This window comes from Phascolarctos cinereus, unplaced genomic scaffold, assembly GCF_003287225.1.
Source record: "Phascolarctos cinereus isolate Bilbo 61053 unplaced genomic scaffold, phaCin_HiC Scaffold_7;HRSCAF=346, whole genome shotgun sequence".
In the NCBI taxonomy this organism is placed as follows: Eukaryota; Metazoa; Chordata; class Mammalia; order Diprotodontia; family Phascolarctidae; genus Phascolarctos; species Phascolarctos cinereus.
The window spans coordinates 19,291,821-19,313,951 of record NW_027556180.1 but is presented as its reverse complement, the minus strand read 5'-3'; the positions used below and the strand labels follow the sequence as shown (position 1 = coordinate 19,313,951).

Genomic DNA, 22,131 nt, shown 5'->3' with positions numbered 1-22,131 from the left:
AGGAATACTCATCTTCCTGAATTCAAATTTGGCCTCAGACACTTACTAGCTGTGTGACCCTGGGCAAGCCTCAGTTTCCTTATCTTTAAAATGAGTTGGATAAGGAAATATCAAACCACTCCAGTATCTTTACCAAGAAAACCCCAAATGGAATCACAGAGAGTCAGATACTACTGAAACAATTAAACAACAAATCCAATTTTCAGAGGATGCAAATCTCAAAGGGTTATTTTATCACATCTTGTGACCGATTCAGGATTCAAAAAGATCTTTAGGGGCTAGAATCTCGAGTTAGAGTGAATGAGATCAAACAGAATGGGGACAAATGTAAAATCTTCACTTGAGCTCCAAAATCAACTTCACATGCATAAGATGGGGAAGACATTCTTAGAAAAATGGTTTATCTGAAAAACGAAAAAGCTAATGGTTTTAGCGGCCTGGGATCCTACAGTGTGAGATGACAGCCCCAAATGAACAATCTTAGCCAGCCTTAAAAGAGACATAATGTCCAGGACCCTAGGTGACAGTCCTTCTGTACCCTGCTCGCATCTGGAGTACCAGTTCAGGTCTGTCCGATACATTTCACTGAAGATACCAATGAGTTTGAAAGCATCAGGCAGAGGGCAGCTTGTGAAGGGAGTGTTGGAGTATGAAGGGTTCTACCCTTTCCCCAAAGCCTTTTAGAGCCACTAATCATGTTCCTTGCCCTCTGCTGACCCAGCAGTGTGGTCATAGGACAGGTATGTCCCATATCTTAGGTCCCCTCCCAACTCAGGAAGAGTACAGATTTGCCCAAATAGTAAAATTAAATGTACTTTTAGCTGACAATGGCACTCCATGAGAGGTGATGAATAAACCATCATCACCTTGGTGGGAGGTCTTTGTTGCAGGGCACTATGTGGTGGCCTTTTTTTAGTGACTTAGTTGAAGATTTTGAAAAATATATTTTTATCAAATTTGCAAATGACACAAAACTGAGAGGAGTAATTAAGAGGGTAAAAGACATACTTAAGATTGAAAGTTATCCCAATAGTATAGAACAACCAGCTGAAATAAACAAGATGAAATGTAATTAGGATAAGTAGAAACCATGACATCAATGTATCAGTGCCACAGCTACATAAATATAGGATGGAGCTCCCTTCAGTTTAATGGCGGTTCCTGTGAAAAAAGACCTGGGCATTGTGACTGGACACTGGGATGCTCTCTTGGTGTGAATATCTATACAAGCTCTCCTTCTTCTCCTACAGTAATGCTGGCCTATCTTCTCTGTTATATTGACTACTGTTTAACTCCTAATTTTTTGCAACATGTTAGATAAAAACAAGAACACATTTATAATGATTGCAAAACACCATCTGAGCCCGAGTACAACTGGCTCTTCCTTAGAGATCTATTTGGAGTATGTCTGTCTCACATCTTTCCTCGACAAAGATGTGGGTTTATAAAGTTGGCCCTCAGTTGTGCAGTATTACAGTAAACAGAAGGGGTGATGATGCCAACAAATGAATTAAAAAAAAACCAGAGCCACTCTCTCGAACCCCCTGAAGATTCCAGGATTTGCCAAGAAGTAGACCAGTAGATAATGTGACTTGACTATAATGTACAAATCCAAAAAGGAAAAGTTGTCACGGTTAATATTTTATTCTTGGTAGCTCACGTAGGGAAATCATTGCAGACAGGGTGGGAGGAAGAATTGAGCAAGATTTTTCTCAAGTCTTTGGTGGTATTAGCATTATTGCTGAAAGAATGTTCAGTCGGAGCCATCTGTTCCAAGAACAAAAACAAAATTACAAAAGCATAAGCCAAGATGAAGCAAGTGTTAGCTGTGAGGCAGAGTGGGAGATATTACTGAGTGTTCTTAGCAATTAAGAAAAATTTTAAAGAGCTATTTGCTTACAGACAATGATTTTTTTCAAAAAACAATTATCCTGCCCTATCTCCTCACTGGTCTATGACCAGTGGTCACATGCATCAAAATGTTCCCTGAATGATTTTTGTTTCTTTTGTATTTGAGATGATGGAGAAAACACAAGATTAGGAACTGGTAGATGTAACTTTGAGAATTAGATATGACACCAGCTCCCTAGGTGACCTTGGATAAATAACAGAATCTTTCTGAGTTTCACTTTCCTCATCTGTAAAATGATGGGGTTGAATGAGATTACTGCCAAACTTTCCTCTGACTCCACAATTATATGACCTTATCCCTTTCTGAAGAAAAGGAATGGCACTTCCAAGCACACCATCACCTTGCCAGTACCAAAGAATGTCAAAGTCATAAGGGACCTTGGCGGCCATCTGGTCCTTGCCCACACCCCAAAAGAGTCAGCTGGACAATATACCAGCTAAGTGACTATCCAGCTTCTATTTGAAGACCTCCATTAATGGAAAAAAGGGGAAAACCAAGCATTGGTTGTTTCCTATGTGCCAGGCAATGTGCTAAGTGCTAGGGATACAAACACAAGCAAAAAGAAAGATAGTCCCTGCCCTCAAGGAGCTTTCATTTGATGGGGGAATACAAGACAAGACATAAAGTCAAGGGGGGAAAAGGAAAGGTAGCTACCAAGCTTGAGGGCATGAAGTCTGGAAGTCAGGAACAGGACCAGGAAGGGAAGGAAGACCACTTCCACGAAGTGGAGGCTCCAGGAATAACTTGGCCCTGGGAGAAGAGGGTAGGCCTTACAGAAGGATGTTACAGGTTGAGAAGGCACCGGGGGTGGTCGGATATTCCCAGGTAAGGAGGCGCTATGTACTAAGGGAAGCCACAGGATGAGACGACATGGTTTGGAAGACCAGAACCCAGGAACAGGGTTGGGAGAGGAATGTAAAGTATAACAGGTCTTTGACATTTGTCTGGATCATCCAAGAGGGAGGCACCCACAGGGGAGACATCAGGGACCTGCTTCTGGAAGCAGACATTCTGAATTCTCCTACTACAGGGGTGAGAGCAGTCTTTTCTGACTGCTATGTAGGTGAAACTGTCAGCATCTTTAAAATTTCCAGACAGGAAGAGTCATTTTCTTTCCTGGAGTGGCGGGAGGGTGAACATTCTTCTCACCCAAATACAAGCACCATAAACTGAGGTTTACAGAGGAAGGACTGCCTTCTCCCCTCTCCTGTTTAAGCCCTAAGGCTCTAAGAAGCAAGTTTACAGTTTTGCTCTGGTGCTTTTCTTCTCTTTTTTCTTTTTTCAGTTCTAGGCAAATGGGGTAGAGTCCTGAGACACAGCCATAGTGACTTTGGAGGCAGGATTCCAGGCCTGGGACTTAGAACCCAGAGGGGGTTTTGGACCTGAAACATGGGACTCTTATCTAAAACTGAGTTAAGATATGGACCTTATTCCCCCTCCCCTCTCCTGAGACTAAGGTGGTGGAGAGGTGAACTATGGGCCCCCTACCACCCCGATGTTGGAATGGATGTTTGTATATTTGTTCTGTCTATATCCTTGAAAGAGCTTTTGTAAAAGCTCTTCTGTGTAGTGGTTAAATGGAACTGAGGCGCCAGAGACCCTCAAAAATTGAGGAACGCAATTGGTAGGGAATAGAGCCAAGAGCTGAAAGTCAACACCCCTTTAAGGGGACTGGAGAACCTGGGGGAGGGGTGAAATGTAACATCCCTGGCCTTCCTGACGTGGGCACCAAGGTAGTCACTGTCACACAAGTAAGGGGGAAGCTGCCACTACCCGCTGGGGCTGCCAACTCCACTTTTTCCTCATCATCAAGAAGATTTTCCTGAGTTAAGACAAAATTTGCCTCTTCATAATTTTCAAACCCTTCCTCCTACTTTTGCTCTTTGGGGAAGCTGGCGGGGTGATGTCGAACAGAATGATTCTTGCATTTGGAGTCAGAGGACCTAGATTTGAATCTCGACTCTGACACTATTTGTGTGATCTCAGTTACCTGAGATCCTAGACCCCTCTGCCTTGCAACGACCCTTCTAACACTTCAAATTACTGCCCCTCTCCTCTCTTCTCCTCTCTCTCTCTCTCTCTCTCTCTCTCTCTCTCTCTCTCTCTCTCTCTCTCTCTCTCTCTCTCCTGTCTCTCTCTCCTATCTCTCTGTCTCTCTCTTTCCTGTCTCTTTCTCCTGTCTCTGTCTCTGTCTCTTTCTCTCTCTGTCTCTTGGTTTCTCTCTGTCTCTGTCTCTGTCTCTCTCATTTCCTCAGAAAGGAGGGACCCCAGGCAACAACAGCTATTGCTCTAACAGCAGGACTCCAGGAGTCAGTGACACTTGAGAATTCAGGAGCCCGTGCCAGGGACCGAGAATGGCACCAGCTGAACTCTGCTCAAAGGATTCTCTGCAGGATGAAAAAACTCCAGAAATTCTTTCTCTGTGTGTGCAGCCTGCATTATTCAGTGACCTCCCTCAAAGGTTCCAGAGAAGCAATCATGAGAAGAGCTTTCATAGTCCCTGAGTAACAAAATAAAGCTGGGGGTGGGGGGGTGGGGTGGGGGGGGTGTATTGCATCAACAAAAGCCTCGAAAGGAAGAGGGGAAACGTGGCAGAATTCAAAACTTACCTCTGTTACTATTTGGGTGCCAGTGGGCACATCACTTAATTTCCTGGGTCTCAGTTTCTCTATCTGTAAAATGAAAGAGTTAGACTAGGTGATCCCTAAAGTTCCTTTCCAGAGGAAGGGAGAATAAAGGTCTGTATCTTTATAAGCTCCGAGATCACTAATGGCATACTTCTTGAACTACCAATGCATAGGGCACAAGAATTGTCTCTGACATCTCAAAAACAAGGTTGCTTTGAGTTCAAATCTGGCCTCAGACACCTACTAGCTGTGTGACCCTAGGCAAGTCACTTACCTCTGTTTGCCTTGTTTCTCATCTGGAAAATGAGCTGGAGAAGGAAGTGGCAACCTACTCCAGTATTTTTGCCAAGAAAACCCCAAATGGGGTCATGAAGAGTGGGATACAACTGAATAGCTGTACTAGGCCTTTCCCAGTCCCCCCAGCTGCTAATATCTCTCCCTTCTGTCTATTCTATGTATATACCTAATCATTCACGGAGTGTTTCCCTCATTAAAATGTAAGTTATTTGGAGGGACTTTTATGATAATTGATGTGATATGCGTAACGAATATACTCATAGATTAGACCTTTCAGAATTGCCTTTTCCAGGTTGTGAGGCAGACTCACAATGCAACTTGAGTTGATCAATCAAACCTTGGCAAGGCTCACAAGCACCGGCATCTTTGTGCCTACGTAGGTGAAGTGAAGCGCAGCAAAGACTGTAGGACCTGTTCCCGTCACAGAACTCTGGGTCCTGTGACCCACCAGGTAATGACCCCCAAGGACTCAAGCAATGTCGCTCCCACAGAACTCCAAAATTGTTGTATTGTCTTCTACTGGGGGGTTTGTCGTAGGAAACCATGGGAACAGTTGCTTGTAATTCACCTTCCCCTCCCCCTTCCCACTTGTGATTTATGTATATAAATCCATCTTCACTTCAGCAAGGTGGAATTCTGATCAGGAGAATTCCCAAATTGCAAAACTGGTCCTCGCAATGAAGCTAATGAATTAAAGGGCTGCCTGATTACTGGCACTTTGTCTCCGGTCTGTTGTTTTGTCATTCTCAGGTTAGAGACTGGCTCAGGAAAATCCTCGAAGGCAGGAATTATTTTCACATGTTACCAGTAGTTAGTAGTGCCTGTCATGCAGAAAGAGCTTAAATGCTTGCAGATTGATTAATTGGAGAAGCAATGTGATTCCGGGGAAAGGGTGCTCTCCAGAACCTAAATCAGAGGACTTGGGGTCAAACCCTGACTCGGCCACTTAGTCTATGTGACCTTGGACAAGTCATCTTACCTGGGGGCTGGGGGGAGCAGCCTTAGTTTCTTCATCAGTAAAATGTGGAGGTTGTACTAGACGGTTTATAAGTTGCCCCCAGCTTCAAATCTATGGTCTTAATATCTAGGCTGTCCCCAAAGTCTTCACGAAGTTTAAGTTGGTAAGTAAGCGGTGTTGTTCCATCATTTCAGATGTGTCTGGCTCTTCATGACCCCATGTGGAGTTTTCTTGGCAGAGATATTGGCATGGCTTGCCATTTCCTTCTCTAATTCATTTTACAAATGAGGAAACTGAGGCAAGCAGGGTGAAGTGACTTGCCCAGAGTCACACAGCTAGTAAGTGTCTGTGGTCAAATTTGAACTCAGGTCTTCCTGACTCCAGGCCAAGTGCTTTATCTACTTTGTCACCCAGCTGCCCTTTAATAAGCAATACAATGCCCAAACTGGACTTTCTTTTACCAAATAATTTCTTTAAAAGTTCTCTCATAATTTTTTAAAGAAAGAAATCCTTTCTTCTCTATTAGAATAAACATGACCCTACCACGAATAGTGAAAAATTAAGCCCTACTTTTCCAACCCTTGTTTAAAGACATTTTTCCTGGAAAAGAAGTAAGTTTTCCGTTGTTCTTTGTTGGGCGTTTCCGTTTATGGATAAGCACCTGAGTGTTTATCCATTCTTGGAAATTCCCTGACCATAGTGATTGATAGAAGAACAAAGCCTGGGCATGCTTTACCCCAAATGCACAAATGTGGTCATAAAGACATTGTTTTCCTAACTCTTGTGAGATGTCAAAATCAAACTTTACTTAGAAAAGTTGCAAAATTCAATACATGTGGTACTGACCATATTCATTTCATTACATTGCAAAACAATCTGCTAGTAATTATGAGTAAATACAACCTCATAAAACATTTGCAAGAAGAAAAACTGTCTTTTAAAAACAATATAATCTTTAAAAAATAGTAAAACCTCCTAAAATTTTGCATGTAGGACGATAAAGAAAAACATTGAGATTCTAAGCACTAGTGACCCAGGGACCCAGAAACCAAACGAAAGATTATCAAAATAGGACAGCAACAACTTTCTCAGAAAAAGAAGCAAGAGATGCTTGAAGGAAAAAAAAAAAAGCAAGAAGCAAGAAAAAAAACCAATGCATTGCTACATATAAAACAGAAAAATAGCCCAACCCAGTCAGAAATGAGCAAAGCTATATTCTGTCTTTTGAAGATAAAACCTTTTGATTTAGCTGTTTTTCTCTGGTACACCATGATCTCTGTACCCAGCCTAATTTTATTATGAAGTCCATAAAGTGTATGTGAGTATGTGTGAGTGTGAGTATGTTGGGAATTTCACATTAAAAGTTTGTGTGGAATATTGTCATTTAAAGCACATCCCCTTGGGCATTGCCAAGACATTTCACACAGTTAATAACTATCATTTATGGTCATAGACAGGGTTATTTCATGCTCTTATTTAAGTTAGGGTGCCATATTTTATATACATGCCTCATTCCCAATAATAACTGCAAGAAACTGGGCTGCACAGTTAGGATGTCTCCTATGCCTTTTGCTAATTCCCCTAATTCAGTTCTCTGAGTCATGGAGCTCATGGAGAAGAGAGGGAGGGGCATTAGTGAAGTCCCTTATCTCTCTTTTAAGGCCGAACTGTGGCTAATGGAAATGATCTCTGCCTGGTGCCAGGGAAGTCTGAATACTGTCAGTATCAACCCTGCTGCGTTCTGAGCCTTGGCTTACTGCATCTGTCGCCTCCATCAGACATCTTGGAAACACCTGCTCTGAGCTTCCTTCAAAGCCAAGGTGTCAACCTTCCATACAGGAGGCCTTTTCTGATCTTCCCCGAACACCCCAATATTTGTGCTTTCTGCCTCTTAATATCACTGTGTATGCCAGGGGCAAAAGCGTTTCTCCTTTTGTCTGTGAATCTTAGGGGCTCAGCAGAGCATTGTGCATATTGGGGGGTGCAGGGTGAGGGGGTAGAGTGGAGGTAAGGAATCCAACCTGTGATTGCCTGGGTGTAGTAAGCCCCCTGGAGAAACTTCACCTTCTCCTCCCCTTATTGTCTCACAAAGTTGCCTAGGGGACTGAGAGTAAGTGACTTGCTCAGGGTCACACAGCATCAGGCAGAATCAGGACTTTGAGGTCAGTTCCCTACCAACTAAGCCTGGTAATTGCCCTACTTAAGCAGGTGCTTAATCAGGCACCTAGGTGGCGCCATACTATATAAAATGCCAGACCTGAAGTCAGAAAGACTCATCTTCCTGAGTTCAAATGCAGCCTCAGACATTTACCAGCTGTGTGACCCTTGGCAAGTCATTTATCCCTGTTTACCTCAGTTTCCTCATCTGTAAAATGAGATGGAGAAAGAAATAACAAACCACTCCAGTATCTTTGCTAGGAAAACCCCAAATGGGGTCACAGTCGCACATAATTGAAATAACAAAGGAGATTAATCAAAGCTTTTCAAACTGAATTGACCAGAAATGAAGGGATACGGCCATCGGCAGCTGCTACTGCTTAAAGTACAACAGATACAAAGTCTCGCAATCTGCTGAGGGGAAGCAGCGGCTCAGTAAGACAAAGTAAATACAAAATAACTTTGGCAAGCAACGTGAGGTGGAGGAACAATGGATGGGGAGAATCAGAGAAGGCTTCAGGGAGGAAGGAACCCTTAGACTGAGCCTGGTTTAAACAGAGTTGGAGATGAGACAGAAGTGAGGAAGGGGAGAATTCTGGGCATGCGGGACAACCTGTGCAAAGGCTCAGAAGGAGGAGACGTCATGAGCATTGAGTCTGTTGCAAACTCTTTTGTTACATTTTATACATAGTATATATTAAGTATATTATGTATGTATATACATATTGATATATGTTATTATATTTTCTTCCTTCAAGACCCAACTCATAAGTCCTCTTCTTTCATCATCATCATCATCATCATCATCATCATCATCATCATCATCATCAATAAACATTTCTTAAGCACCTACTATGTGCCAGGCACTGTACTAAGCACTGAGGATACAAAAAGAGGCAGACAGTCCCTGCCCTCAAGGAGTTTATCATCTAATGGGCTTTCATGAAGCCTTCCATCGATTCCTCTGTGGCAGGCAGGAAAACATTGCCCATGGCAATTTTGGGAAATATTGATGATCATCCCCATAATTGTCTGAGCCAAACCCTAGTAGCACACCCTGTAGCCTATCTCCTACCAATTCATGGTCCCAAAACGGGTACTCAGGGTTCAGGGATCTCTGTGGGTCTGTACTCCAAAAGCTGTAACTCATAAGCCCCTGCTAGTGTGTTTACCTTTAATAGTAAGCCAGTTCACACGATTAGCTGAAGCAAAGGCATTCACAGAGATTGCAGAGTAAAAGCATAACAACAAAATTCCCTCGGAAACCTAGGGCATCCTCTCCCACAAATACACACAGCATCAGTGGGAAGAGTAAGCAAGTACGGAGACAGAGCTCACTAGAAAAGAGACACGTACTGAAGGAAAACATAGCCAACTCACGTCGCTACTGCTGCAGAGTTCCTCTTCCTATGGTATCTGGGTGGTTCCACAATGGCCTCCCCTGGACCACCCAGGCTTGCTCCTCACTGGGTAGTTCTAATCTCCACCTCCAGCTTTCAGTTTAGCTGCAATCCTCAGTTGCCATCTTGACTTGCTTTTTCACAAAGAGCAGAGACCCTTTCCCTAGGATTGACAGACGCCTCACCAGTTCTTTTCCCTCAGGGTTTTATTTCTGAGCACTGCCACTTCTCAGGTGGGAGAGCAGAGAACAAAATCTCATGCCGACAACTTCAGTGCCCTGAGGCAACACCTTTCCTATCACAACATTTCCTCCTATAGTTTCTTTAGTAAGAGGCCTCCTCCTGATTGGCGATGACCATCTCTTCACATGCTCTAAATCTTCAACTCTACAGACTAGTCACAACCAGGCAATGGTCATTTGTCCAATAAAAAAAAATGCCTCCGGAATTCAGGATTTTGCAGTTAAAAAACACACAAACACACAAGCAAACAGACTCTTAAATCTCTCCTGTTGGTCCATGCAAATAAGAGGTAGGGAAATGCTCTAGAAGCATTCCAAGGTCTGGGGACAAGGCTAATTGAGCTGCTTTTCTGGCTCTGCCATGGGCAAATAAGCTACTCAAAGCCTCATATCCTTTACAAGGTTCAAATGAATAAATTCAGAGTTTGCACCTTTGTAAGGTGCAAAACAATCCCCTCAAATCTAAAAGGAGCTAGGAGCAGCTAGGTGGCACAGTGAATAGAGTTCTGGCCTTGGAGTCAGGAGGACCTGAGTTCAAATCCAGCCTCAGACACTTAACGCTTACTAGCTGTGTGACCTTGGGTAAGTCGAGATCACCTCACCACAAAGCAAAAAATAAGTAAATAAATAAAAATCTAAATGGAGCTCACAGCCTCTAGGAGGTGACTGTTCAGTCTGAAAGGGACTCACCTCACATCTCATTGTCTCTAGATTTGCCCCAGCTCAGTTCTTACAAACTTACCAAAGTCTGAAAGCGGCATACCCTCCCTTCCTCAGGATAGTGGCCACCCTTAGCAAAACCATCTCTGAACAGAAAAGAAAAATTGATCATATTTAAAGCAGATGAACCACATTTTCTAAGTGGTGTTTATTTTTCCAGACCAGCTCAGATAAAGACCACCTCACCGGCCCACGCTCTTGCATTTGCTAATCAATTCTTGGCTCTTTAGATGTTATGCTTCCTGCCTATAGCAGGAAAGAGGGTAACAGAAAGAAAACATTTTCCTGAATTTCCATCTGCTTATTAGACATCTCTTTCTAGACTCAATCCAGTTCTCCCATGCCCAAAATTACTACTCCCTTCAGGGCAGTGGATTAGCTTTCAGGTAGACCTAGGTTCAAATCCCATTTTAGACACAGGGCTTGTGGGGCCCTGGGTAAGTCACTTAACTTCTCTGGGCCTCAATTTCTTCATCTGTAAGATGAAAAGAGTTGGACCTGATGACCTCTAAGGTCCTTTCTAACTAAATCTAAAACCCCATGATTTTAAGACCTGAGTTCAAATCCCACTTCATCCACTTATAAGCTATGAGACCCTGGCTACGTCATTGAATGTCTGTTAGCCTCAGGTTGCTCATCTATAAATGGGAACAATAGTAGCACCTATTTTATAGGATAGAGTGAGACTTAGATGGATAATAAATTCCAAAAGCTTTGTAAATCTTAAGGCACTAGAGACTCAGCAGTTGATGATGATGATGATGATGATATATCTCCTGCCTTTGAGAATTCTTATCTGCCCTCAAGGCTGGGTTTGAGAGCTGCCTTCTCCATGAAACCTTCCCTGATTCCCCTCAGATTGCTAATGCTCTCTCCCTGCTCAATTTTCCTCATATTCCACCTCTTTGCATAATGTGTTGTGTCCTGCCAAGAGACTGTTAGCTCCATGATTGTAAGGACTTCCTCTGGGACTGTGTATCCCCAGGGCCTCACTGAGTGCCTTGAACATAACACCATTGAACCTTAGAGGCCATCTCAAACCCAACCCCCATATTTTACATATGAGGAAACTGAGGCCAATGACATTAACTAATTCACCCAAGGTTAGGCAGATGAGCAGTGGCAGCATTGGTGTTTGAACCCAGGTCCTCTGTCTCTAAATACAGTACTGATTTCTTTTCCCACACCGCCTCTGACCATTGTGGGTATCTTCTTACTTGCCCCTCTGGACCCTGGATGGCCTGCTGGCACCTCAGAACTTAAAAGACCAAGACTGAATTCAGATGATCAAGGCAGATAATGCAGAGGAAGCACTTGGCAAAGTCTGAACTAAGCATAACATGAATGTTCACTCATTGTTCTCATATTAGCATTTTTCCCTAAACTTGTTCTTCTCCAAAATTAGTCTTTTCAGAAGAGATCTAGAGACTTGCAAAGAATAATGATAGATAAATAGATTATAGATGCTAAAGTTAGGTAGATAGATTCATGATAGACAGATGGTAGATGATATAAAGTTGGATAGATGATAGATAAATGATAGACAGGTAGGCAGACAGATAGATGGACAGACAGACACCTCCCCCCTCCCAACTCCAGAAAGTAAGATGGGCCAGTCCACTTGGGTCCAGTGTGAACTCACATTCTCCATTTGGAACACACAGAGATAGTCCCTGTATTCCAAGATTCTATGTAGCTATCTGAATCAGGGCAAAGAAAGTAGGTTAATAATAAATTAATCCTGATATATAATTTTTGTCATGTCTGTGCACTTAATTTATTTTCCCCATTTTTCAGTTTATATTAAGGATTTAATATGGCTAGTAACTCTATGATTTCATTGGTATAGAGGACCCCCAAGTGAGGAAAGTCCCTCTACCAATGAAGGTCAATACCTTCTCTCTACTGTATAATCTCAGAGAATCCCCCACAGGACCGAGGAGTCAGGTGACTTGCCAGCATCACCCAGTCAATAGATGTCAAGTAGAGACAAGATCTGAATCAGGTTCTTGGGCTTTGAGGCAGCTCTCTAGCCATATGTCATAGTGCCTCAAGGACTGGAATACATGCTTCTACTTTCTTCCATTTAAAGAATGCCACATTACCTAAGATTGCCCCATGTCACTTCCCTCTGAGTCTGTTTCCTTATCTAAAAAAATTGGATTAAAAACATATATATTACCTACCCTGTCCTGGCTGTTGAGGGGAAAGTACTCCTTGTGATTTCATCAGGTAGGAATTCCCTCCCCCAGGCAGATTACTAGTCATCTTCTCAGTCAGAGCCTTAGAGAATTGCTCAAGGCTTCTTGCCTAGGAATTGTCAGAGGTGAGACTGACCCACATCTTCTCAACTCCGAGGCTTCTCCTTGGCACTAGGGCCCATGATGCTAATAGGACCATAAATTAAGCCTTGGAAAGGGACCTCAGAGGTCACCTCATCCAACCCCACCGTTTTACACTTGAGGAAACTGAAGTCCAGGGAAATTAAATTACTTGTCCAAGGTCACATAGGTAGCAATGGTCAGAAGCTAATACTCTGACTTCAGAGTCAGTATTTTTTTTTTCTGCTGCTGCCGTAATCCAACAAAACATCACTTCTAGAATAGATCCTATTCGGTTACATTTTTAATGCTCATGATTAGCATAGATTCACCCAAGTCATGCTTTACCAAACTCCAAAAAAGAGTAATTGCCTCTACTTCATCACTATCCTCTCACTTTTTTAACCAGACCACACCCTTCCACTGGACTGAAATTGCCCCCTCCCTGGTCAGTGATATTTTAACTGCCTAGGCCAATGAATGGCCCCTTGCTCCTTCTCTTGGCACTGTTGATCTGCTCCCTCCCTTAAACACTTCCTCCCTTAAACACTCCCTCCTCCCTTTGCTTGCACGGCCCATCCTACTAGTCTGACCAGTCCTTATCAATCTCTGTTCCTGGTTGATTCTCCTCCCCTGGCTGCTACCCTCTAAATGTGGGCATCTACTAAGCCTTTGGAGCTGACCCTGTCCCCTTCCCTTTCTACAGTCTCTCCCTTGGTATTCTTAACCACTACCATAGCTTCAAGCGTCAACTTTATATGCAGATGATTTCCAAGTCTATGTTTTAGTCTCAGTTTCTCCCCTAGGCTTCAGACTGACACTTCCAGCTGCCTCCTAGATATCTCATGGGATTATGGATTCAGAGCTAGAAGGGACTTTAGATCATCAATTGGTCCAATCCCCTCATTTTAAAATTGGAGAAACTGGGACTACAGTCCAGGTTTGGTGACTTTCCTAAGGTCATCAAACTAGTAAATTGAAGAGCCAAGATCTGAACTCAGGTCCTCTGACTCCAAATTCAGTATTCTTTCCCCTGAACCAAACTGCATGTTGCTCTAATGTGGAAAAGGCAACATTTCCCCCACCAAACTTCTCATCTTTTCTTTACCCATCCCCTGATTTTCCTATTTTTATTCATGGCACCTGCCAATCACCCAGGCTGGCAATCTTACCATCTATTCTTCTGTTTCTCTCACTCTCTTTGTTGTTGAGTTCTTTCAGTTGTGTCTGACTCTTCATGACCCCATTTGGGGTTTTCTTGGCAAAGATACTGGAGTGGTTTGCCATTTCCTTCTCCAGCTCACTTTACAGATGAGAACACTGAGGCAAACAGGGTTCAATGACTTGTCCAGGGTCTCACAGATAGTAAGTGTCTGATTTGAACTCATCCTGACTTCTGGCCCTGCTCTCTCTATGGCACACCATGGTGCCACCAAGCTGCCCCCTTTCAACCTCTATAGCCAAATAATTGCCAAGACCCTCTGCTTCTGCCTTCACCAGATCTCTTCCATGTCTTCTTTCCTGTCCAGTAACACTAGTAGAGACCCTTAGAACCTATAACCCAGACCACATTTGCCTCTTAACTGGCCTCTCTGTGTCCAGTCTGTCCCTTTGTCTGTCTAGCCTGGCTTTTCATCTCCCCTTTATGGTTTGTCTTTTCCCATTAGAATGTAAGCTCTTTGAGGGTAGGGACTGTCTTGCTAGCTTGTATCTGTATCCCCAGCACATTGTTAGGCATGTAGTAAACTCTTACTAAATACCTATCGATCTATCTAGCTGGCCTTCATACTTCCAACAAAATAATCATCCTAATGCACAGATCTATTTGTGTCACTCTCCTGCTCAGGAAACTTCCTTGGCTCCCTATTGATCTAGGATAAACCCAAACTGGGCAAGGTATTTAAGGTCCTCCACAGTCTGACTACAACACACGCCTCCTGTCCTGGCTCCCTCCAGTCTGCTATCAGCTCTTCCAGTCAAACTGGACTATTAGACTGCAGCCATTCCATTGCCTTCTCCTCTACTTTCCCACCTCTTCCAGACCTTCATACACACTGTCCCTGATAGATGAAAGACACTTCATCTTCACCTGTTTAAATCCTTCCCTACCTGCAAGGCCCATCTCGGGTACTACCTGCTCCATGAAGACTACTCTGAACCCCCACCAGTGGGAAATCATTCAACTTCTCAAATTGTCCAAGAGTATCCCATCTTAATTTCTCCTTTCCTCTCATTGCCTTATGCCATAAGTGTATTGCAGAAGTCACACTCCCCCACCTCCAAACTCCTTGAGGGGAGAGGCTGCATCTTATTTCATCTCTGTGTAACCAACAGCTAGCACAAAATAGATTTGTTGAATTGTACTGAATCAAATTATTCTCTTGCTCTGTTTGGCATCATGCAACCTTACCCCATCCTTACTCCACACTGATTTCCCAAGATATTTTAGTCTAATCAGTGTTTCTGAGTTTTTGCTAGGTTTAGAGGGTCAGGGCTTTACCCTCTAGGCATCCCAGTTGCGGGAGGGGGGACTGAGATTGCTTACACTTCTTTAACAGCATTCAAACAACTGAGCAAGAATAGTTAGTTAAAATTGGAGAGTTGCTCCCCTTGGGCCAAATCTTTGAGGAGTTCCTTCAAGGACTCCCACCCACCCTGCCCCCTTTCCTACCTTCTTTCAATGTTCTGAGACCTCTGTGGTATAACCCTGGTCTCTATCTCAGCTCCATATGGAATCGGGTGTTCCCTGCCCCTCTCAACTGAATTTATCTTTTACAAGTTTATTTGAGAGAACGGCTCTGCTAAATGTTCCCGGTGTTAAAATTGCTGTGTTATCAGCCAGCTTTTCTCCTCTACTTTGTCACAGTCTTGAAGCTGAAGGCAGTATTGTAATGAGACAGGGGAAGACTTTCTCAAGAAAGCCGCTCAGATAACTCCCAGGTTGTAAACCTGGATGACCTGAAAATGGTGATATCCTAGACAGAAATAAGGAAGGTAGGAGAAGGCAGGCTGGTTTAGGGCTGGGTGCGTGATTTGAGAGTCGTCTTCATAGTGGTGATGGTCGAATAATCCGGGGACAGACTCTCGAAGAATCTAAGGCCGGTCAGAGGACGCCCTTTTTAAGGTCTAAAGAATCGTAGCATCTTCTAGCTACCCAGAGAGGCGATCATATCCAGACGGAGGGGAAGGTAACTGTGTCAAAGTGCCGAAAGAGCAAGAAAAGCGAGAACACAGAAAAGGCAGTCAGTTAGAAGGAAAGAGACCGCTAGGAGACTTTGCAGAAAGGGGCTCCTTCCGAGTGATGGGGCAGGAAGCCAGAAAGCAAAGAGATTGAGAAGTGAGAAAGGCAAGAGGATGCAAAGTTCTCAGAGTCACAGGATCGCTACCTTACGACACCCTCCGGGAAAATCTTTCTGTTCTCAGTGGCCGTTTTCCTGGCTCCCTCCACCTTCTCTAGGCCTCAGTTTCCTTATGTGCAAAATGAAGGGGTCAAACGGGATTGCCTCTATTGTCCCTGTCGGGCTCCAAAGTGCCACGATTCTTCAGACCTTAAAAAAGGAGCCTTCTCCCTGGCCTTAGAACCTTCACAAATCTCCCAGGCTTTTTGCAGCTAGGGTCAGTGATTTCGTCTTGGAAGTGAAGGGAGCTACAAATGGGACAAAAAGGTGGTCTCGGGATGCAGGGTTGGGGGCCGGGGAGGCAGAGTCTTTGCCACCGGGGCCAGTCCCGGCTCCTGGGTAAGACCCGCGCAGTAGGGGATCCGCGGCTGTTGTTGGGCAGTCACGCAGCACCCACGGGCGCCCGGCCGGCCGGCCCTTGGTCGTTCCCACCAGAAGCCGGGGCAGAGACTACGGCCCCCAGAGCCCTAGAGGCGCCGTTCCTTCCCGGCACTGAGCCGAGCCAAGGAAGCTGGAGCCAGAAGCGAAGCGGGGGAGGAAACAGGAGAGAAGGCGGGTGAGCTGGTGGTTAGCTCCGCGGGGACCTCGGCGCGGGAGGACAGAGAGGAGGAAGAAAAAGGAGGGGTGAGCGCGCCAAGGGAGTGGAGGAGAGGCGGACGGAGCCCAGGAGAAGCGGGCGAAGACCGGGTATTGGCCGGAAAGGGAGTCCCGGAGCCTTCGGGCGGGGGCTGGAGGCCGTCCCAGCCCCGGGGGGGGGGAGGGGCCGCAAGCCCCTATTTGTGCCCGCGCTGGACGGCGCCCGGCTCAGAGCCGTGGGTCCCTGGTAGCAGAGGTTTCAGTCGCCTCCGCCCCCGTAAGCCCCCACCCGCCCCCCGCTGTCATGCTCGCCCGCCAACAGCGGCTGCCCGGCTGGGCCGGTCCTACGGCGGTACTGCTCGTGGTGCTGCTGCCCGCGGTGACTCAGGCCTTCTCGGGCCTCTGGCGAACGCTCGAGCCGGAGCGCCAGCAGCTGTGGCGGCGGCTGGACGTGGAACCCTCCAGTCCCGTGTTCCATCAGGCCGCCCGGGCCGCCCTGCACTACTTCAACTACCGTGCCGCCTCGCCCTGCACCTTTCGAACCCTGAAAGAAGTGCGCAGCGGCACCGCATGGGTGAGTGCGCCCGGGGCCCGGGGGCGGCGGGCTAGGGGGGCAACCCGCGGCCGGCGGGACCCTCCGGGGCTCTCCTCCAGCCTTTCAGGAACGCCCGCAGAACGCCCTGCATCCCGCGTCTAAATTCCCTCTGTCCCGCGTCTGGACCCCGCCGAGTCCGAGCTTTAAGCTTCCCCGGGGCCGCCTTCCAAACTGGTTTCCGAGTCCTAAGCTGCTTTAAATTACCTGTCCTACACTGTCTCTACGTTCTAAAAGTCACTATCTCAACGTCCAAACCTCCTTCTAGCATAATCCTAAAGTTACCTGCTAAAGTTACTGAACTTCCTTGTATCATAAACCTCGTTACCTGTTTCAACGTCCTTATCATAATCCTAAAGTTAACTGTCTCATGTTAGAGCTCGCTGCCTCAATGTTCTAAAAATCACTCTCAGCATTCTTAAACCTCCTTATGGCATAATCCCAAAGGTACCTGTTTCAATGTCCTTATAATCCCAAAGGTACCTGTTTCAATGTCCTTATAATCCCAAAGGTACCTGTTTCAATATCCTTATAATCCAAATTACCTGTTCAATTCCTATAAACCCAAAATTACCTGTTTCAATGTCCTTATAATCCCAAAATTACCTGTTTCAATGTCCTTATAATCCAAAGGTACCTGTTTCAATGTCCTTATAATCCCAAAATTACCTGTTTCAATGTCCTTATAATCCCAAAGGTATCTGTTTCAATGTCTTTATAATCCCAAAGTCGCCTGTTTCAATGTCCTTATAATCCCAAAGGTACCTGTTTCAACGTCCTTATAATCCCCAAATTACCTGTTTCAATGTCCTTATAATCCCAAAGGTATCTCTTTCAATGTCTTTATAATCCCAAAGTCACCTGTTTCAATGTCCTTATCCTAACCCCAAAGGTACGTCCTTATAATGCCAAAATTACCTGTTTCAATGTCTTTACGCTAATCCCAAAGGTACCTGTTTCAATGTCCTTGTCATAATCCCAAAGTTACCTGGCTCAACATTCTACAACTCATTGTCAACGTTCGTGTTTCAACGTTCTAAAGCTCTCTGTCCCAACGTTGTCAAGCTCGCTGTTACTGATACTGAGTTCTAAGAGCTGCCGACATCGGGGTTCTAAAGTCTGCTTGGTCACGAGTCCGAAGCCCGTGGTGGCTACTTCTTAAGGCTCGGTGTCAGCTCCCGAAGCCCGTGTGCTGGAGGAAGCCCCTCGGAGTCTGGCACCGGCGCCCGGCGGGCAAACGCCTTAGCGGCTCGAGTTTAAAAAGTCGGCTTCGCTGGCAGCTGGGAGAGGAGTGTGGTTGCTCAAATAACAGGGCTCCGGTCATAGGAAAGCTTAGCGTTCTCCTGATCTGCCTAGCAATCTCAATCAGCAATCAATCAATTAATCCACAAGCATTTGTTAAGCACAAACTCTGTGTGCCAGGCACTGAGGGGGGGAGGGGAAGGGAGCTACAAGCAGAAAGAATGGAACTAGAAGCTTGTATTAAGCACCTGCTGTCTCACTCCATACATCTTAGCTTCAGTTTCCTAGGGCTGATGGGGCTGTATCGTAAATAGGGGATCTCAGAAAAGCAGCTTGGTTTAGAACGCTCCTCTTGGAGGCAGGAAGCGATGGATTTGAATCTAGCCACAGAGAGACACTAGCTGGGTAACTCTGAGCAGCTTGGAGCCTCAGTTTTCTGATCTGTAAAATGGGGGTAATAATAGCACCTACATCTCCAGATTGTCGTGAGATAATGTGCCGTGCCAATCAAATGAGATAATGTGTGGAAAGGCCCTATTTAAATATGAGCTCTTATTATCTTAAGGTTTCTTCCTGCCCAAGTCCTGGGATGTTAGGACCAGTAAGAGGAAGCTGGACTAGACGCCTTCCCCCCCCCCCCCATCCTAGCCTTACATCCTATGAGCTGTGAAATGAGGGAGCTCTTCTTACCTAAGCTTGGGGAAGCAGGGATAGAGAGGGCAAGGTCAGCAGGACATCAATCAGAGGCCAGACCAGTTTCCATGCAGGACCTAGTATGGGATGCCATCTCCCCTTCCCTGCCCCACCCCCAACCTTACTAATTCCAGATCCTGACACAAAGAGAACATGTTTTGATGTGGTATTATTTACATTTCACCATGGAACTGTCATCGCCTTTCCTAAAAGTATTGCCTGCTTTAATCTCATAGGATTGTGTGGAGGGAAGGCAAAGTTTTCTTAACTAAGGACGGCCTTGGATTTAAAGCTACAATTTGTAATCTTGACAAATTTGTATCTTGTCTTTATCTTGTAGTAACTGGGATATCTCTGTTTAATGTAAGCTTCAGAACAGATACTGTTTCATTTTTTTTTCCTTCTAGCCCCCAGAATGTGTGCTTAATAAATGATTGTGGACTGATTGAAGGGACGTTATCTACAGCACCCCAGCTATTCAATGAGACCGCTCTGTGTAACTATGAGCCTCTCTTTCCTCATCTATAAAATGGGAGTAACAATACTTGTGCTACATACCTCATAGGATTATTGCATTGTAATGAAAACCTTAAATACCACATGTGCCAGACGCTGGCAACTTTCAAGTGATGTGTAAATGTGAGTGGGTGTAGTGGGATTGATAGAGAACTGCCCTTGGAGTCCCAAAGACCTGTCCCAACACATGCTAGCTGGGTGACCTTGGCCAAGTCACTTACCTCTATACATCCCCAGGAAGCTTCTTCACCGTAAGTTGAAGAACAGGAGCTTGCTGCTTTGATGACCTGAATTTCCTTACTGGGAGTTCTCTATGTCAATGGAATCAGAGGTCAAGTCCACAAAAGAAAAATTAATCATTAAGGGGCAAGGATTACAAAGCTCACATCATGACTTATTAAAAATTTTACTGACAGGCACCAAATTTACCTTAAAATATAGCAAACGAGCCTTTCTGTCTTGTAAGATTTCTGAATGACTTACATCTGAATATCCTTAGAGTCCTGTAGCCCTGCCTGTGGTACCTAGGTGGTGCAGTGCATAGAGCCCTGGGCTTGGAATTAGCATCTTCCTAAGTTCAAATCCAGCCTCAGACACTTACTAGCTGTGTGACCCTGGGCAAGTCACTTAGCCCTGTTTGCCTCAGTTTCCTCTTCTTTAAATGAGCTGGAGAAGGAAATGGCAAACCACTCCAATATCTTTGCCAAGAAAAGCCCACATGGGGTCACAAAGAGTCAGACATGACTGAAAAATATCTGAACAGGCCTGCCTATAGGTCTCAAAGAGTTATTTACACATTCTATTCATGATATGTAAATAGCTGTAGTCTTCAGCAGTCTCAAGCACAGAGGTTGTCACCATGTGAGCTAGGCTATTCCTCATTCTTGCTTACATCTGGAATGAGGGAAAACTTGTAATCTAAGAGACCATGGCTAATTTTCTCCCCACCCACCTTAGCCTTGGGCTTCCAAAAATGTAGGCAGCTAGGTAATTCAGTTGATAAAGAACACATTGGACTTAGCTTCAGGCAGACCTAAATTCAAATCCAGCCTCAGACACTTACTAGCTTGGTGACCTTGGGTGAGTCACTTAACTTTGGCCCGCTTCAGTTTCCTCATATATAAAATGGGGTTGATATTATCAGCAGTGAGGATAAAATGATGCATTTGTAAAAAATGCTTTGCAAGCTGGCTATTATGATCATTATCATTAATTGCCCTGTCACCATCTTTTTTTTTTTGGCTAGGCAATGGGGTTAAGTGACTTGCCCAGGGTCACACAGCTAGTTAAATGTTATATGTCTGAGGCCAGATTTGAACTCAGGTCCTCCTGAATTCAGGGCTGGTGCTCTATCCACTGTGCCACCTAGCTGCCTCCAACCCTGTTACCATCTTGATAGCTTCCCTGTCAAAACAGGGAGGCCTCCAGGGAGCAGGGTTCAGGCCCTGCTGTCACAGTAGAAAGGAAGTAATCAAAGGCTGGTAAAGCTCTTTACTTATGTTTTCACATTTGCTCCTCACAAAAATCCTGTAAGGTTGTTGTTGTTATAAAGCCCATTTTACAAAAAAAGAAACCAAGGCTGAGGGTAAGTAACTTGCCCTGGGTCACATAACTAAGAAGTATCTCAGTCAAAATTTGAACTCAGATCTTCCTTGGTTCAAGCCTATTGCTCTTAACTCTTGATCCACCTAGTTGCACTACCTACTTTCAGGATTGATATAAGTCAGAAGCTTTGTACACTTCAAAGTGCTAAGAGAATCATGAGATATATCCTATCATGTTAGATTTATTGTATTGTGTTCTGTCCTGTTATATCATGTCTTTTATATTATCATTATCATATCATTGTATTATCAGATCACTTCAGTCCATCGTAAGAGCCATGATTTTTTCAGATTAGATGCTCCCTCCACTGACACAGTTTTCAACCCCTCCATGACTCAGTAGCTGGTTTCTCTAGTTGAATGGCCATGACTTCTTGGCTGGGTGATCGGCTTTTCCAGACTTAGCCAGGTTGGTCCTGCCATCACTGGACCCATCCTCTGAACCTGTCTAGCTTGGTAGGACCCAACAGAGTTTATGCTCCTTTGGCCTACTCTTTGAGAGCCCAGGGTCAGTCATTTCCATGTCATGGGGAAGACTTGGATGAAGGTAATTCTGCTGTTCCTCAGAACAGTTCTCAGGGTCCACACTACTGAGATTTCATCAATATGAGGAAGGTCCTTTGTGGAAACTCTCCATGGATGTGACCTCAGACAAACTGAGACCTGGGAAAGACCTTAGCTCCCACTGCATCCAGGCTATTGCCAGTCCTCCTGACCTGTGTCTTGCCACTGGACTCCAATGACTCTGGAGGAGGGAGTAAGGCTGTTGACTTTGCAAGGCCTTGCCTCACTTAAATCCAATTCACTTGCAAGTCAAGACATCACCCTTCTGACCTCATCAGTCCTCTAACAACAACTACAACTTGTGGATTGGAT

At 44.8% G+C, this 22,131-nt stretch overlaps 1 protein-coding gene and 1 long non-coding RNA gene across 3 annotated transcripts in view; one reads left to right on the top strand and one right to left on the bottom strand.

Moving 5' to 3' along the window:
• Positions 1-1,632: 1,632 nt before the first annotated feature.
• On the bottom strand, positions 1,633-18,287 carry LOC110210090 (uncharacterized). Its single transcript, XR_013483403.1, has 3 exons — positions 18,119-18,287; positions 4,522-4,584; positions 1,633-1,767 (listed from the first exon to the last, which is right to left on the bottom strand). It is a non-coding gene; the product is annotated as an uncharacterized LOC110210090 (long non-coding RNA).
• Positions 16,860-22,131, top strand: part of RARRES1 (retinoic acid receptor responder 1) — a 36,667-nt gene continuing 31,395 nt past the window's right edge. The window contains exon 1 of one of the 2 annotated variants that reach the window (XM_078147579.1): positions 16,860-17,182. In XM_078147579.1, coding sequence (XP_078003705.1) covers positions 16,913-17,182 — 270 coding nt within the window. In that variant the 5' untranslated portion in view covers positions 16,860-16,912. The remainder of the gene's footprint in view (positions 17,183-22,131) is intronic. The other variant, XM_078147578.1, reaches the window with a different exon arrangement.